Source organism: Bos grunniens, chromosome 17, assembly GCF_055505025.1.
Source record: "Bos grunniens cultivar Pamir isolate PY7600 chromosome 17, Bosgru_T2T1.0, whole genome shotgun sequence".
Classification (NCBI taxonomy): Eukaryota; Metazoa; Chordata; class Mammalia; order Artiodactyla; family Bovidae; genus Bos; species Bos grunniens.
The window spans coordinates 41,058,258-41,074,009 of NC_141181.1; the positions used below are offsets into that span (position 1 = coordinate 41,058,258).

Consider the following 15,752-nt stretch of genomic DNA (forward strand, 5'->3'; position numbering starts at 1 on the left):
GCATATATGGGCTTCCCTGATGGCTTAGATGGTAAAGAATCTGCCTAAAATGAAGAAGATCCATGTTCTATATATATATATATATATATATATATACACATACATTACCATCAGTGCCTAATAGATTAAATTCAAAAGCATGTATATTTGACATAACTTTTTTACACTCTGAAATAATTTCTCCTAACTTTCTGGAAAAAAATACTTATTTTCCCTAGTGACAATATAAAAATATGTGAAATTCAGAATGATGCTTAGCTAAGGGGGAAAAAAATCTGGAATTTGAATAAAGATACTAGCTAAAAATTTCAGGATATTTTAGCTAGACATTCAGTAAGAATTCTACCATTTTTACATCTACACATTATACCATTACTATAATGTCTGAATTATAGTAAACATTCTGTACTATAAAATGGTGCAATGGTGTAGTGGTATGCTGCTGCTGCTGCTAAGTCGCTTCAGTCGTGTCCGACTCTGTGCGACCCCACAGACGGCAGCCCACCAGGCTCCCCCGTCCCTGGGATTGGGTTGCCATTTCCTTCTCCAATGCATGAAAGTGAAAAGTGAAAGTGAAGTCGCTCAGTCATGTCCGACTCTTAGTGACCCCATGGACTGCAGCCTACCAGGCTCCTCCATCCATGGGATTTTCCAGGCAAGAGTACTGGAGTGGGGTGCCATTGCCTTCTCCGGTGTAATGGTATACTTTGGCTTAAATGAATCAGGCACTCAAAGCAAATCTCTGGCATATGCTTTATTTTGTTCTTTAAAAAATTTTACTTGTGAATCTATATTCCAAGTTGAATTATAGTAAACACCTAAATAAGTGAGAAATTATAATTCTTCATCATATATATATGTGTGTGTATGTATGTATATATATATATATATATATATATATATATAAAACCAACAATGCCTAACTGATTAAATCCAAAGCATGTTCATTTGACATACCTTTTTTAAACTCTAAAATAATTTCTCCTAAATTTTTGGACAAAATGCTTATTTTCCCAAGTGACTGCAGATTTGTATTTGTGGATACCTTTAAGAATAAAAGAGCCCCAGCACTCTGACTTTTAATGTGTATCCTTAGTGAGGAAGAAATACTAAAGTCTCATGCTTATCACACAAGGTATTTCAGCAGAGGAAACAATCTCAGATTCACTGGTCCAGTTCTGGGTTTAGCATTAATGACTTGGCATTTCAAATACAGTTTCATAGTTTTTAAGTCCTCCATATTTGGTGGTGAACTGAACCAGAGCAACTGAGGGAAGGAACACACAGACACAGACACACACAGACACACAGACACACACACACACACAGAATGGCTTCATTTCCAGAAGATGAGTATTCAAGCTAAATTAATAGGGAATGATGCTTTCAAAGCGTAGGAAGATTTTTCTGTAGTAAAGATTCTTACCTGGCAAGACTGCTTCAGGATGTAGTTTAGGATTATTTTTCATGGCTACACAGTAGGCCAGAAAGTAGACTGTACTTGTGAGGAAGATGCCACTGAAGTGTGCAAAAACGTAGTCTAAATCTGGAAGTACAGATTATAAAAATCTCAAGCATATCATTTTAGTCATTTCAAATATATTTAGAGTTCTAAGAATAAAACAAGCTCACCAAAATTAACCTCAATTGTAAAGGAAGCATTCATTATATTTTATCATACTATTTTTCTGCATGCTATTTATAGAGAATTTTAATTAAAATATTTAAAATATTAAGAAGTTGGTTACTATAATCAAATCTAAAAGGCTGGCTTTTATATTGTCTTGGAAAGCTAAGTAAGAAATGACAAACATTATGTGAATATAACATTAATATCTCATTTTTTAAGAATTAAGTATATTAAGTATTCAGACTTAATATTACTGATGGCTATAGAAACTAGCAAATCTCCAAGCAGACGGTATTTAGGGGGTAGTATGTAAAGAACTTTGGCAGAGCTGATTTTATAGGTTGCATTGATCAATCTGGAAACCAGTGTCCAGGTTGCAGCTATACAGAAGGATATTCATGAAGTTATTCCAGGGGATTTAATTATTTGTTATAAAACTAATTACATGGGGAAGTTAATACACAGATGGTGGCCCAAATTCTGAGAAACCCAACTCCACTGAGGAAAGCAGACGGTCCTTTTCCATAGAGATGGGTATAGCAGGTTCTTGGCCGGGAAGGTCACTCTGGGCCCAGTATTTCAACTAAATCTAGAGGATGAGCAGCCATGCTTAGAGAGGAGAGCTTGAAAGTCAAAGGGCTTGTCTATTCTTCTGAGTCATATCATAACTCATCTGTCCCAAGACCATCACAAAAGGCAGCTTAATCTAACGATCAGAAACACAGACCACCTGGTGAGACTCCTGAATCCACCATTTGCTAACTTGGAGACTTAAGTAAATTAACTTATATCTCTCTGTTTCATCTTATTGTAAAACCAGGATAATAATGGTACCCAAACAGTAAAGCTGCTATGAGGGCCAATCAAGTTATTATTGTAATTAGAAGAGTGCCCAAGATACAGTATATAGTGTTTACGTGGTCATTAAATAAATGAAATAAAAACTATGCCCCCTTGAATGAGTTTTGAATGAATCAAAATAAAGTGTGTTTCTATTAGACTACATTTGAGTTGCCATAAAAAGATCCCTTAGACCTGATTGTACTATTTATGTGAAGAGATTGTTAAGGACATTGTTCATTATGCTCTAGGACCAAGAACAACTGTGCTTCTGAACAATCAGTTGTTTTTATCTTGTGTTTGCTGAATTCTGGGACTGATCTGATTTCCTTTGTGGCTGTAAGAATCTTGGAGCCAAATTTATGACTCATTACTAGCAAGTGTACAAGTGTGGTGCAGTTTTTAAGACTCGTTCATGGTTCCATTTTGCTTGGTCATTCATTTTCCCTTCCCTCTTAATTTTTCCTAAGTGATTCTATTTTTATTAGTTTTTATCCTTTAAAACAAAAAGAATAAAAATACAAAAAATATTTGCATAAAATCTTAAAAAACACAGAAGGTAATAAAAGTACTTTGGGAACTGTTTGTGGGGCTGAACATATAAGGGAAAAAACAAACCATGGTGTCTATTCAAAGTCAATCCATTCAATTAGAGTTCAGATCCCAGTTTTTCCATCCATCTGCCCCTCATGACTTGCCCTCCAAACTTCTCCCTTATCTGAACACAGATGACATTCATTTTCCATGCCACTCAGGTAGAACCGACTTAACCATTATCTCCTTTTATCATCACAGATGTGAGCCACATTTCAATATAATCACAGGATCCTGAACTAGACCCTCTCATCTCCTTCTGAGCCTGTAGAAGGCTGTTGCACGCAGTGTGGAGGTGACGTCTAAGAGAGGAATTCTATCGCTAGAACCCAAGACAATTTGCAAGCATTACATTGGGTCTTTCAATGTACTACTTTGTGCTTGAAAAATAATATCCTAAGCAGGCTATATTTTGATTTGAAAGCACTTTACTTGATTTGAAAGCACTGTATGCTACACTTCAGTTTCTTTTTTAAAGAGGAGAAGAACACACATTTTCCCAGAGATCATCAAAATGGAAAATAACCTCCAAATCTTGCAGCTAATCCAGAAACCATATGTTAAAATCTGAGTAGCTGAAATGAATCTTGACTAAAATCGATTCCGTTAGTATGTTGAAGATCATATGAAAATATTGAAATAGTCCTTTATTTCTTTTAGTTTCCAGGGCCCTTCTAATTCACCACTTACAATGACAAAGTAAGATCAAATCTGATGAAAGGAAATTTATACTTTAAGATGGGATGAGAAAGCTTAAGCATAAAATTCTGTCTGTGTCTGTCTGGGCTTTCTCCCTCTTCAACACAAAGTGTGCACCTGCCTTTTACTTTAATCAGAGCTTCTCAAAGATGAGGGCACTTGCTTGACCATAAAGATCAATTTCTTTCTTTCTTCTCATGCTAGTGATGTATTAATAACTTCTTAAAAGAGTAACATTCTTTCCCAGCTCTGCAGGGGGTCATGGTGACTCGCTGTTCACTTTGTACTATGCTTCCCTAGATTATGTATCCTTGGTGAACTTTATGTGAAATGTCAGTATGTCATTTTGATGTACATCCTTTGTCTTAAAAGTGCCTTCAACTTTTAACAGGTGGAATTGTTCTCAGAGCTTCAGAGAGTGGGTCTCCCGGGTTATAATGTTCAGTTTGGCTCAGATAAAATTTCCTTTTTTTCCTTCTTAACTTGATTTTTCATTGTATTTCCACCAACCAATCTATGTACCAATATCTACCACAGTCCGTTTCTTTTTATAGTCTAAAGTAGAAACACAGGTATTGAGTTCACTTATGAAGTAAAATGACTTTTTCCTCTCACCATTCTGGCTTGCCCCTGCATACATACTATCATTTCTTTTGCTGTGGTCCTTGATGTAAATGATGGGCACAAATGTAGATCCATAGAGAATTCCAGATATCACTGCGAGACTGCAGCCCCTTAAAAAACAAATACATTTCTATTCATCTTGGCCCAAAGCAGTATTTCTGCCACACATAAATGGAATCATATCTAAAGCATGCTTCAAAATGTAAATCACAAGGCATCACGTAGCAATTACCCATCTATCTCAATCGGGGTGATGAGCAAAAGTCCCAGGAATGCCCTGCAGCATCCAGGTACCTTGCTGGGACACAGCTTCAGCCCTTCGCTATCTAACGGTGGAAGGACATGATTTACAGACACTGTAAAGGATTATTATTATAAATTGTCATTACATAGGTGAGAATATTGCCATCATCGTCTACAAGTGACATGAAAAAACAAGGCTCTCTAACTACATTAGGACTTCACTGGTGGCTTGGTGGTAAAGAATCTGCCTGCAGTGCAGGAGACTCAGGTTCGATCCCTGAGTGAGGAAGATCCCCTGTAGGAGGAAATGGCAACCCATTCCAGTATTCTTGCCAGGGAAATCCCATGGACAGAGGAGCCTGGAGGGTTACAGTCCATGGGGTCCCAAAAAGTTGGACCATCCTGGGTGACTTGTAGAATCTTAGTTCCCCAGACCAGGAATTGAACCTGGGTCCACAGCAGCAAAAGCACCAAGTCTTAACCAATGGACTGCCAGGAAATTCCTTAATAAAATAATTTGAATATTTCAGATAAAACATTACTTTTGTAAAAAGAAAATGTTTTGCCTTAAGCAGTAGAATCATGTTGGACCTTCATACTTGGGCTATATCTGCATGAAGCAACAGTCTTCATTGACTTTGGTGGGAGATGATTAATATTTTAGAACAGTCCCTTTAGCTTAACATAAAGGAGAATGGCATGAAACAGGAAAGAGTTTTAGGCAAAAACCATTACTTTCTAAGCTTAAAAATAAATTCTTAAAGTCTATTTTAGTGGTGCTTTGAGGAATATGAGACTGTAGGTACTCACAAGACCAATAAGCTCTGTTCATGATGGAAACCTCTACATAATGGTAAAGACCACGAATCCTGGAGGAGGGTCCCAAACAGATCAGACTAATGGACTAGGCTCTCCAATGAGACAACTGAAAGAGTGCTTAACAAATATTCCCTTAATGAAGGTGATGCTTCGTGAAGAACGTTTTGTTGGAGAGATCTATTTTATTTCAAAGCAAAAATAACATTTCTTTCTTCCAATGCCTATAGGTTAGTTCATTCTTTCATTCATTTAATTGATCCAAATATTTTTTGAGCATCTATTATGTGCCCCGCACTGCTGCTTTCCACTGTGAAGACAGTGTATATACTAACAGAGGACATGCTTTCTGTTCTTAAAGTATCACCACATAAAGTCTAAAACAGCCCTCAATTGAAAAATGCAAGCTACATACTACTACGTATTCATATTTCTTATATAAACATATAAAGGTTCATACATAAAACATATCATTCTCATATTTCTTTGCTAGCCCCCTAAACCCCTAAATATAGAAGCTATTGTTGAGCCTAAGTCTCTCACTCTTTATAGAGACAGCACAGGGGTGGGGGCTAAGACCTACATGGACACAAAATATTCTACCATATTTGACAATAAATACCTCAGGATTATAAAACTCTTGATGCATGAGTGGAGGGATTCCTAGGGCACAGTGGTCATCTTGGCTAGAGATGTGGCTTGCCTAATTCGACAGTGATTGCTGGGAGCATATTGGTTGCCATACTCTGTGGCCTGTACTTTTCCTTTACTTTGCATTTTTTTTTAATCTTTCCTTTTACTTTAGGCATGAAAGTCCTGCAAAATGAGATTGCTTCTGTGAGTGACTTATTGACTAGAAACACTGCAGGGGCTTAGGAATTCCTTGAAGCACTGAGACCAAGGCCCTCTGTGCTGTAAAATTCAGCAAGGGACCAGAAAGTCTACCATGAAGTTAGGAAGTCAAAGCTTGTGTTACCATTTTTATCTTGAGCTCAAATGGATACAACTCTACTCTGCTTATCCTTGCTGTAACCATATATGAAACAGAATGACAGAACCTCTTCTTACACTAAGTGGCTTTGTGCTGTGGAAAGTTTATCCACCCAGGAACAGTCAGGATCAGGATCTTGAGTTTTGTTAATCACCTAGTGAAAACATTGGCAAAAACCAAAAGAAAAACAGCAGTCAATTAATAGCCACACTGGTGACAAGATTTTCAGTGTTTTTCTCTTCTGTCTCAGATACACTTTAAAATAAAACCATGCCACCCTGCATTCTGATTCTGTGGGCATCACTAGACTCGCATGTTTCCAATTCTGTTTCTGTTTTACTCAGAATGGTCTGGTCTCTTTTAAAATGTTTTTCACAGTTTAATAAATGGCTACTTTGATACACCTATCAAAACTAATGAGGTTATTAGTGCTTGCATTTTATTTGCAAGTTTTAATAATCTGTCAGAGGATGAGATGGCTGGATGGCATCACTGACTCGATGGACATAAGTTTGGGTAAACTCTGGGAGTTGGTGATGGACATGGAGATCTGGCGTGCTGTGACTCATGGGGTCTCAAAGAGTTGGACATGACTGAGCGACTGAATTGAACTGAACTGAATAATCTGTCAAGAAATTAGATCTTAAGACTCTTCTACTATGGAGTACTTAAGATCAACAGGCATATTTTTACCCAGATTTTTAAAAACTAAATTGGTTGCTTAAACATTTCCAGCCTTGTTTCAAGATTAGCTCATATTCTAACTTTGGAAAAATTTTGCCCAAGTTCATAATATTTCTATCAAAGTAATCATCTTTGTCTCTTAGCTGAGGTTTCCTTGATGCTATACTCCTAATAGTAAAAGATGAGATTAGAACTGAATTCTTTGTTATGTGCTAGGTCAAGCTTTCTTCTGACAACTATGCTTTCTTCTCCCATGAGGACCTCCGGATGTATGGCTGCATCACAATCAAGACTTTATGCAACTTTAATCTTAGTTGGCCTACTGCCAGCTTGATGGAAAACTCTAAGGCAATTAGACTCCTATGTAGCTTTCCCCAAGTTGCATGTATTTCCTCCCCTGCTCCATTGTTTGAAGGGAGGTTGGTTAGGAGGTATCTGGAACACTAAAGTAGACAGGGACACCAAACACCTTCCCCCCATCTCACTTCTCCATCCTCTCTAAAGAGCTCCCTGATTAGAGATGCCCGTGGATGAATACATCTCTTTCCTCTTACACCTAAGCTACTTACTATTTAACTTGACTCCCCTGGTGACTCAGATGGTAAAGAATCTGCCTGTAATGCAGGAGACCCAGGTTTGATCCCTGGGTTGGGAAGATCCCCTGGAGAAGGAAATGGCAACCCACTCCAGTATTCTTGCCTGGAGAATCCCATGGACAGATGAGCCTGGTGGGGGCTACAGTCCATGTGGTCACAAAGAGTCAGACACGACTGAGTGACTAACATACTTAATGTCAATTTAACTAAGGTTTCTGTCACCTTAGTTGAGAAGAGTTTTGATATGGGAAAGATAAAAGGGGGAAGAAAGATTAATTTTGAAGTAAGGCTTAAAGGCTGTGCCTTCCAGGGGGGCATTGCCTGAATGTGGGGGTGGGATGCGAGATTGAGGCTAGCTTGCTAGCACTGGGCCCTGGCAGGTGGACAAGATACGTGACATAGGAGGACAGGAGTCTGTGCTCATGGCCACTGGGGTTTGCCCCGAAATCGCTTCTTTAAGGTGGAACCACTGGGACTGGTGCTGTGTGGGCTGTCTTGGAAAGACTGTCCCTGCTTAATCTAGGTTTGCTATGTTCAGACTCATTTAGCTTCTTTAAGGTCAAAACACAGACTCCTTACATAGTTCCTGTCTTCACCTTTGAGTGGAAGAGATAGGGCAGAAAAATGAGAAGAAATCCAAGTCTAATTCCTATATTCATACGACCTGATTTACCTTTTCATTAACTTCCTCTGATCGGTTACCTGCTGCCCTCCCTGGAGTTATTAAAACCTCCTCCCTCCTCCTTTCCAAGTAATTTTCATCTTCCTCTATAGTATTTAGAATTGCTATACCATGACATCCTTAAGTTATTACAAATATGGGCTTGTATGAACATCTACTAGGAATCTACCATTAATAAAAACAACCAGACCTCTATATTCGTTGAGAAATTTTACTGTGGAAATATGGATTGACTGCTACATAAACCTACCCATGAAAATATGCTAAGATATTTCAGATAGCCTTGATTTAACAACATGCCCCACCATCCTCTCATCTGAGTTCAAATCCATGCAGTTTCCTTTTATCCTAATTTCATGTTTCAGATCAAGGTGGTTCTCATTCTGTACTCACATGCTCTGATATCAGTGGTGTGGTGTCCACAGAATATGTGTTATTTGGTATTTCACTTTTGATGAACAAAAATATGAAAGCACTGTAAAGAAAACAAATTTTAGTGACATTTATCATAACCCTGGTTCACATTAAGATGCCTGCATTTGAAGGGAAACAGAGCTAAAATGAAGACCTAATGGTATTGCTTCCAAACTGCCTTTGCAGAGATCCTGCCATTTCTCCAGCACTGACATTCTCTTTGATGTCTCTCCTCAACCTTAATTTCAACAGTTTAAAAGCTGAACTCATAAGCTTCCCTCCCAAATCAGCTCTTTCTCCCAGTTTTCTTGTTTCAGTCAATGACCCCATCCTTCTTTTTATTCCTGCTTAGTGCTGGAATTACATGGTAAGAAAAATACAAATGAAAACTACATTGAAATATATGTCTCACCTATTCTATTGACAAAACCCCCAAAGCTTAACATGCTTGAGCAACCTGGAGGAGAAAAGCACCACTGATATGAGTGCAGACTGTGTGACCCCAGGGAGCAGACTCTGCGGCCATGTACTAAGGGCACAGGTGTGTCCACTCCTGCCCTTACGAATCCTGCTCCAGGTCCTATAACACAGGCATAGCCACACTCAGGTGAGCTGATCTTCATGGGCATGCGATGGAATACAACACAGCCATAAAAAAGGAATGAGGATACCCTCTATGTTCTGATATGGAAAGACCTCCAGACTATATTTTAAGAGATAAAAACACATGTAGACCTAATGATTTATTTTTCCCTTGAACCTCTCTCTCCTAATTTACTAACTATTCATGTCCAGCATCTTTGTAATAAATACCTCAATGACCTTGACTTTTAAACTATGCAGAAATGTTAAAATGTGTTAAAGTATTTAATTAACTGAAGGAAAGTCACAACTCTAGTATTCTTTTGCTTTCTTTTTTTTAAAACATTTGCATGGCTCAAAAGTGAAAGCAATATAAGAAGTTTTCAATGCACACATGAGACTGAAATAGTATAGATAGCTGGGTGCAGACAAAAGCATCCAGATATGCTGCTGCTGCTGCTGCTGCTAAGTCGCTTCAGTCGTGTCCGACTCTGTGCGACCCCATAGGCGGCAGCCCACCAGGCTCCCCCGTCCCTGGGATTCTCCAGGCAAGAACACTGGAGTGGGTTGCCATTTCCTTCTCCAATGTATGAAAGTGAAAACTGAAAGGGAAGTCGCTCAGTCGTGTCCGACTCTTAGCGATCCCATGGACTGCAGCCTTCCAGGCTCTTCCATCCATGGGATTTTCCAGGCAGAGTACTGGAGTGGGGTGCCATTGCCTTCTCCACCAGATATGCTATTATTTGTATAAAAATTAAAAATGTCTAGTGGTTTCCTTACTTCAGTCTGTTGTTTGCTTTATACACTTAACCGGCTCCATACTCCATACCATAGGAAATTCAAGTTTCCTTTTGATTTTTTAAAAATGTATTTATTTATTTATCTTTGGCTGTGCTGGGTCTTTGCTGTTGTGTGTGGGCTTTCTCTAGTTGCGGCAAATGAGAGATACTCTTGCTAGTTGTGCTGTGTGGGTTTCTCATCGCAGTGGCTTCTCTTGTTGCAGAGCACAGGCCCTAGGTACGTGGGATTCAGTAGTTTTGACGCATAGGTTTATTTGCCCTCTGGCATGTTGGATCTTCCCAGACCACAGATCGAATAGTGTCCCTTGCACTGGCAAGCAGATTCTTAACCAATGAACCGCCTGGGAAGTCCTCCTTTTATTGCTCTCTACTTCATGCCACACCCAACCTTCCTGAACATAACTCCCCCATGGACTTCTTTCTCTGACCAGCCCCTGCTCCAAGCTTTCATGTCTTGCTTGCCAGCATTCCTTAGCTGGGCATACCATATTCTCGCCTCTTATCCAAACTACAGAAGAGGTGACTACTGACTGTGAGATGGGAGCTCTCCCCAGGCCAATCCTCCCCAAATCCTCCTCTTTTCTGAATTCCTGCAACACTGAGAACCGTCATCACACAATCCAGACCATTTTCCATGCAATCTTTTTTCTCTAAAGATGTTCCAATTCCATAGAAAATTGAATAGGAACCACATTTTCTATCTCTTTCAAGGTCCTCAAAGTACTTGTCTATCTTAATTGTTAAATATGTAAACATGTGTGTGTGCTCATATATATGTTAATTCGCAAAGCTAATATTAGACACTACCTTTGCATTTTCTCCTCAAAATTACCATGAAAACTCTCTACTTTGTATAGACCAGTCTGTTTTCTAATAAAAATAGAGAATGATATTTTAGAAATACTTGAAGGAGCTTCGGATCCGCCATCTGTGGTGGAACCACCGCCAAGGTGCAGATTTTCGTGGAGACGCTGATGGGGAAGACCATCACTCTCAGGTCGAGCCCTCGGATACCATAGAAAATGTAAAGGTCAAGGTCCAGGATAAGGAAGGAATTCCTCCTGACCAGAAAAGACTGATCTTTGCTGGCAAGCAACTGAAAGATGGATGTACTTTGTCTGACTACAACATTCAAAAGGAGTCCACTTTTCATCTTGTGTTGCGACTTCGTGGTGGTGCTAAGAAAAGGAAGAAGTCTTACACCGCTCCCAAGAAGAACAAGCATAAGAGAAAGAAGGTTAAGCTGGCTGTTCTGAAATACTATAAGGTAGATGAGAATGGCAAAATCAATCGCCTTCGCTGGGAGTGTCCCTCACATGAATGTGGTGCTGGAATTTTTATGGCCAGTCATTTCGGCAGACATTATTGCGGCAAATGTTGTCTGACCTATTGTTTCAACAAACCAGAAAACAAGTAATTGTATATTGGTTAATAAAGATATGAGCTAACATTAAAAAAAATACTTAAAGGATCCAGAGAAAAGTCCTTGAACGCTTCTTCAAACACCTGTACAACTTTCAACAAATCAGTTAACCTCACTGACCTTCAACTGTTTTCATCTAAAAAATGGGGAGAGACCCGCTTTACAGAGCTGTGATGAGCAACTGTCCTCCGATAATTATGTTTTGGTCTATACTTCTCATAGTGTACAATTATAGTCTTTAATAATTAAAAACAATTCAAAAAATGGTCACAAAATTCTCAAGGTACTTTTTGGCACATGATAAAAGCTCAAAATATGTTAATCAGTTGAGAACCTTAGCTATAAACTGGATGGAAGAGAAGGGTGCGGAGCATATGAAAGAAATCAAGACTAAGTCAGTCATCTGAGCCTGTGTGACTAGACACGAAATGGGTAAGTCAGAAAGAAGAATCCCAGCTAAGTCAGGTCAAGAGAGGATGTGGTGGCACTAAGTTAGGGCAAGGTAATGAGACATATCATATATGTCAATATATTAATATGAACATAAAGGTAAATAGATCACATGGTCTTCTGGGTTATAGATGCAAAGAACTTGGTGCAGTTTGTCAAACACAAAGTTCCATGAGAAAGTCTAGAAATCTTGTCAAAAGCATGGGAAGCAAAAAAAGAAAAAGAAAAAAAAATCAATTATATTACAGGCAAGGGTGCTTTTCTACATTTTCAACCTTTCCAATTTCCATAGATCTGCAACTTTCTATTAGGAAAACTCACGTGTGTGTGTGTTTACACTGACAACTGATTTCAACAAGCGTTTGTTCTGAGTCAAGCACTGTCTGAGAGTGATGGTGAGGGAGATGGTATACAAAGAGGAGACTTTGTCCTTTAGGATCCCATGGTTTAAGGATAAAGACGGTTGTGTGAATAATACAAAACACACCTGGGGGATGTGGATAATATCAATAGAGGAAGTGCAAAATACAGTAAGAATTTAGGAAGAAGAAAATATCATCAGATGGGAAATCTTACCTGAAATTTCAGGGTGGCCAATGAAGCAGAAGAAAGGGCTTTTGGGGTTAAGGGAAGTGCCACATATGCTGTGATAAGTAATTCCAGGTCAATGAGGTGACAACACAGGAGAAACCATGCTAGGAAGAAGCACTAGATCTGTAACTATGGGGGACATGCCAGACTAACGAGACAGATTTATTTTGAATCCAGTGGTGAGCCTTCAGAGGTTATTAAATAGAAGAATGATGTCCTGATTTGAGAGCGGATACAAGCAAGTCATTCTGACAAAGGAAAGAACAGAACTAGGGAAATGAGATGCGAGATTTTTACAACTGTATACAGGTGAGTAGATAGAAAGGGGCCAAGGCAAAGGAGGGGAGGAAGTTGTGAAACATTCAAAAAGAATTTTACAAGAATTCTAAAAACAATTAGTTATGGGGGGTTATAAAGGAAAAAAAAAAATAAGAAGCCTGAGTTTCTGAATTTGGATGACTGTGACTAATATCTTCCATGCAGAGAAGAAATGCAAGAAGAGAAATCAGTTTTCAGGGAAGGCTAAAGTAAGAGAAGTATTTTTTTTTTTTAATAGTACTTTTTAAATTAATTTATTTATTTGGACATACATGATGTGGGAATCTTAGCTCCCTGACCAGGGACTGAACCGGTGCACCCTGCATTGGAAGAACAGTGTTAACCGCTGGACCACCAGGGAAGCCCTAAGAAAAGTAATTCTGATTGCAAATGTTGAAGGCAAAGAAAAAGGAACCAACAGCCCAGGGTTTGCACAGTCCTGGCCTTGTTCCTGACCTGGCAGGGTCCCCTTCCACAGGTCACCCCACCTGAAATGGAATAGGAGGTGCCCGGAGAGCATCTACCTTAAGATGACTAGCCTGCTCCACAGTTCCCTGTAAGGGCCATGGCTCTGAAGAAAGGTAACGGCTGGAGTCCAAGGCCTGGGTTTCCTCACAGCACCATTCTCCAGGGAAAACAAGTTAAGAAAGTAAAGAATGGAGACAGATTCAAGGATAATCCAGAGCCTGCTTTTAACTGAAAAGGAACTCTGTCTTTTGATGAATTCTGACTCCAGGATCTTCACTAAAGCATGTCTAAGAGAGTGTCTTGAACTTTGTTTCTTGTCATCAGTTCCACTTCTATCCTGAACCATGGAGCCCAGAAGACTGAAAACTATGTTTTCCCAAACTTTGCGCTTCATTTTGGCTTTGTCAGTGGGAGACACATGAATAAGGCAAAAGTAGGGAGGCGCTATATTGCCTTCGTGGGGGCTCCAGTGGTGGCGGTAGCCCAGGGCAGGGGAGTCTGTCCCCACAGCGCCAGCAGGAACAGGGGCTCTGGGGCTTCTGGTGAGGCCACTTTCCTCCCTTTGCTACTTTGGTCCTTGTAACACTTTTGTCAACAATTTCCTCTGTTAAATCCTCTGCTGCTTAGGATGCCTGGAGTGGTCAGAATGTGGAAAGTGACTAATCCTTACAATAGATATCATGTAGGAAAAACGTAATGCTAGACATGGCCTAAGCAACCGTTTAGACATGATGGTCAGGAGGACTGAAGCAATCACTGCAATTTTAAAAAGAAAGCAACATCTTAAACCAAGATGACCATATGTCAAGTTTCCTTATACTGACCATGAGACTCCAAGGTATTTCAGTGAATTCCACTCAGAATAAACTAATTTATAAATTTCTCTTACGAAAGCATAAAATTTTTTAATAAACAGAACCTTTAATTAAACAGAGGGAAAGGAAATTTCTCACACCCTGTGAGGATGGTAGAGCCAACAGAAAGAAAAAGGCACCTCTTCCTTCCTGTCCAGGACTCAGTCAGGGAAAATCCATGCACTCCTTGCTTACTGTAGCCTTCCCAGCTTCCTTCTCCCCTCTATAGACTTCTCCTCCCTTTGCTGTGGGAGATTGGTACTGGCTTGTCATGGCTGCAGACCCCGAATGGCAATTCTCTGTGATCCCGAATAAACCCACTTTGGCTGGGGACTATCTGGCCATGTAGTATTTATTTTAGGTCAACAAAAGAGAGCGAGGATGCACCACAAGCAGAGACCATTGCATCTCCCTGCCTCAGATCAAGCTGCAGGCCAAACTGGGAGACTCCCCAGGCACTCTGACTAGCTGACTGCAGGGATGGACACCACAGGTCCAAAGAGGAAAGAGTAACTGAGCATGGACAGTTACTAACAAAAGAATGACTACTGTAATTAAACTTATCCAACATATAGAGTCTTAGCTATGTGTCTAACATATTTTATTTCATTTAATGCTCAAAATGTCATATAAGGCTGGTGCAATTATTATCCACACTTTATCCCCAGACAAAGAAACCAAGATTTAGGGACATTAAGGTCACACAGGTGGAAGTGGTAAATCATGAGTAATCTGTCATTTCAAAGAATGTACACTTTCTAAAGAAGAAGGAATATGGAAAAGAAACAATGTCTGATGGACTGGCTAAATTGGTCTTAAATTACCATTAAGTCAAGATAAACGCATGCCACATTCCAATCCTTGGGAGTAAAGAAATGGTTTTTGAGAAAGCTATTCAAAGCTCGAATGCTATGTGAATTGTACAAAAGGCACAAAACTGCCTCTAACCAAAAATGTCAAGAATCTGCTATTGTAGAATAATCTATGTTATTTCCTCTCTGATTGGCCTGGAACCACTCTCGAAGGCAACATTTCAGTGACAAAGAGATTGTTCCTGAATGTGACTGGGGAAAAGTCATCACCACAGGAGGAAGAGAAATATAGTGTTTTTTCCCTGAAGAATAAAAAAAGTACTAAAATCTTCGCAGGAAGTGTTATCCATTATGTGAGGTGCTGACAGGAAATATAGATGGAGTCTAGAGAGGAGAAGGGAGTGAATCAAAGGTGACCTAATTCAGCAATGACTTTTATGGACTGAACGCTGCCATGCAGAGACTCAGTCACTTTCACCCTCGTTCATACGGTGACTGTAACTAGACATCCCCAAAGAGGCAGCCACAGGAGTGTGTGTTGCTCATACGGTGACTACAACTAGATCCCCAAAGAGGCAGCTACAGGAGTGTATGTTGTCACAGGTGAGAGTGTGCTTAACTGAGCAGGCTGAGGAGACGGG

At 39.6% G+C, this 15,752-nt stretch overlaps 1 protein-coding gene and 1 pseudogene across 14 annotated transcripts in view; one reads left to right on the forward strand and one right to left on the reverse strand.

Moving 5' to 3' along the window:
- The window catches only part of TMEM144 (transmembrane protein 144), a 53,765-nt gene that overhangs the window by 14,948 nt on the left and 23,065 nt on the right, over positions 1-15,752 (reverse strand). For 6 of the 13 annotated variants that reach the window (XR_015143956.1, XR_015143954.1, XM_086345937.1 and 3 more), the window contains exons 6-9: positions 8,793-8,874; positions 6,515-6,591; positions 4,379-4,497; positions 1,427-1,546 (exon numbers count right to left, since the gene is read on the reverse strand). Coding sequence is in view for 9 of the 13 variants with exons in the window: in XM_086345937.1 (XP_086202063.1) it covers positions 1,427-1,546; positions 4,379-4,497; positions 6,515-6,591; positions 8,793-8,874 (398 nt within the window). In the remaining 4 variants the exon portion in view is untranslated. The remainder of the gene's footprint in view (positions 1-1,426; positions 1,547-4,378; positions 4,498-6,514; positions 6,592-8,792; positions 8,875-15,752) is intronic. The other 7 variants (XR_015143955.1, XR_015143957.1, XM_086345945.1 and 4 more) reach the window with 3 other exon arrangements.
- Positions 9,134-11,655, forward strand: LOC147355228 (ubiquitin-ribosomal protein eS31 fusion protein pseudogene; annotated as a pseudogene). The gene is made up of 2 exons (XR_015144910.1): positions 9,134-9,180; positions 11,106-11,655. The product of XR_015144910.1 is annotated as a ubiquitin-ribosomal protein eS31 fusion protein pseudogene (transcript).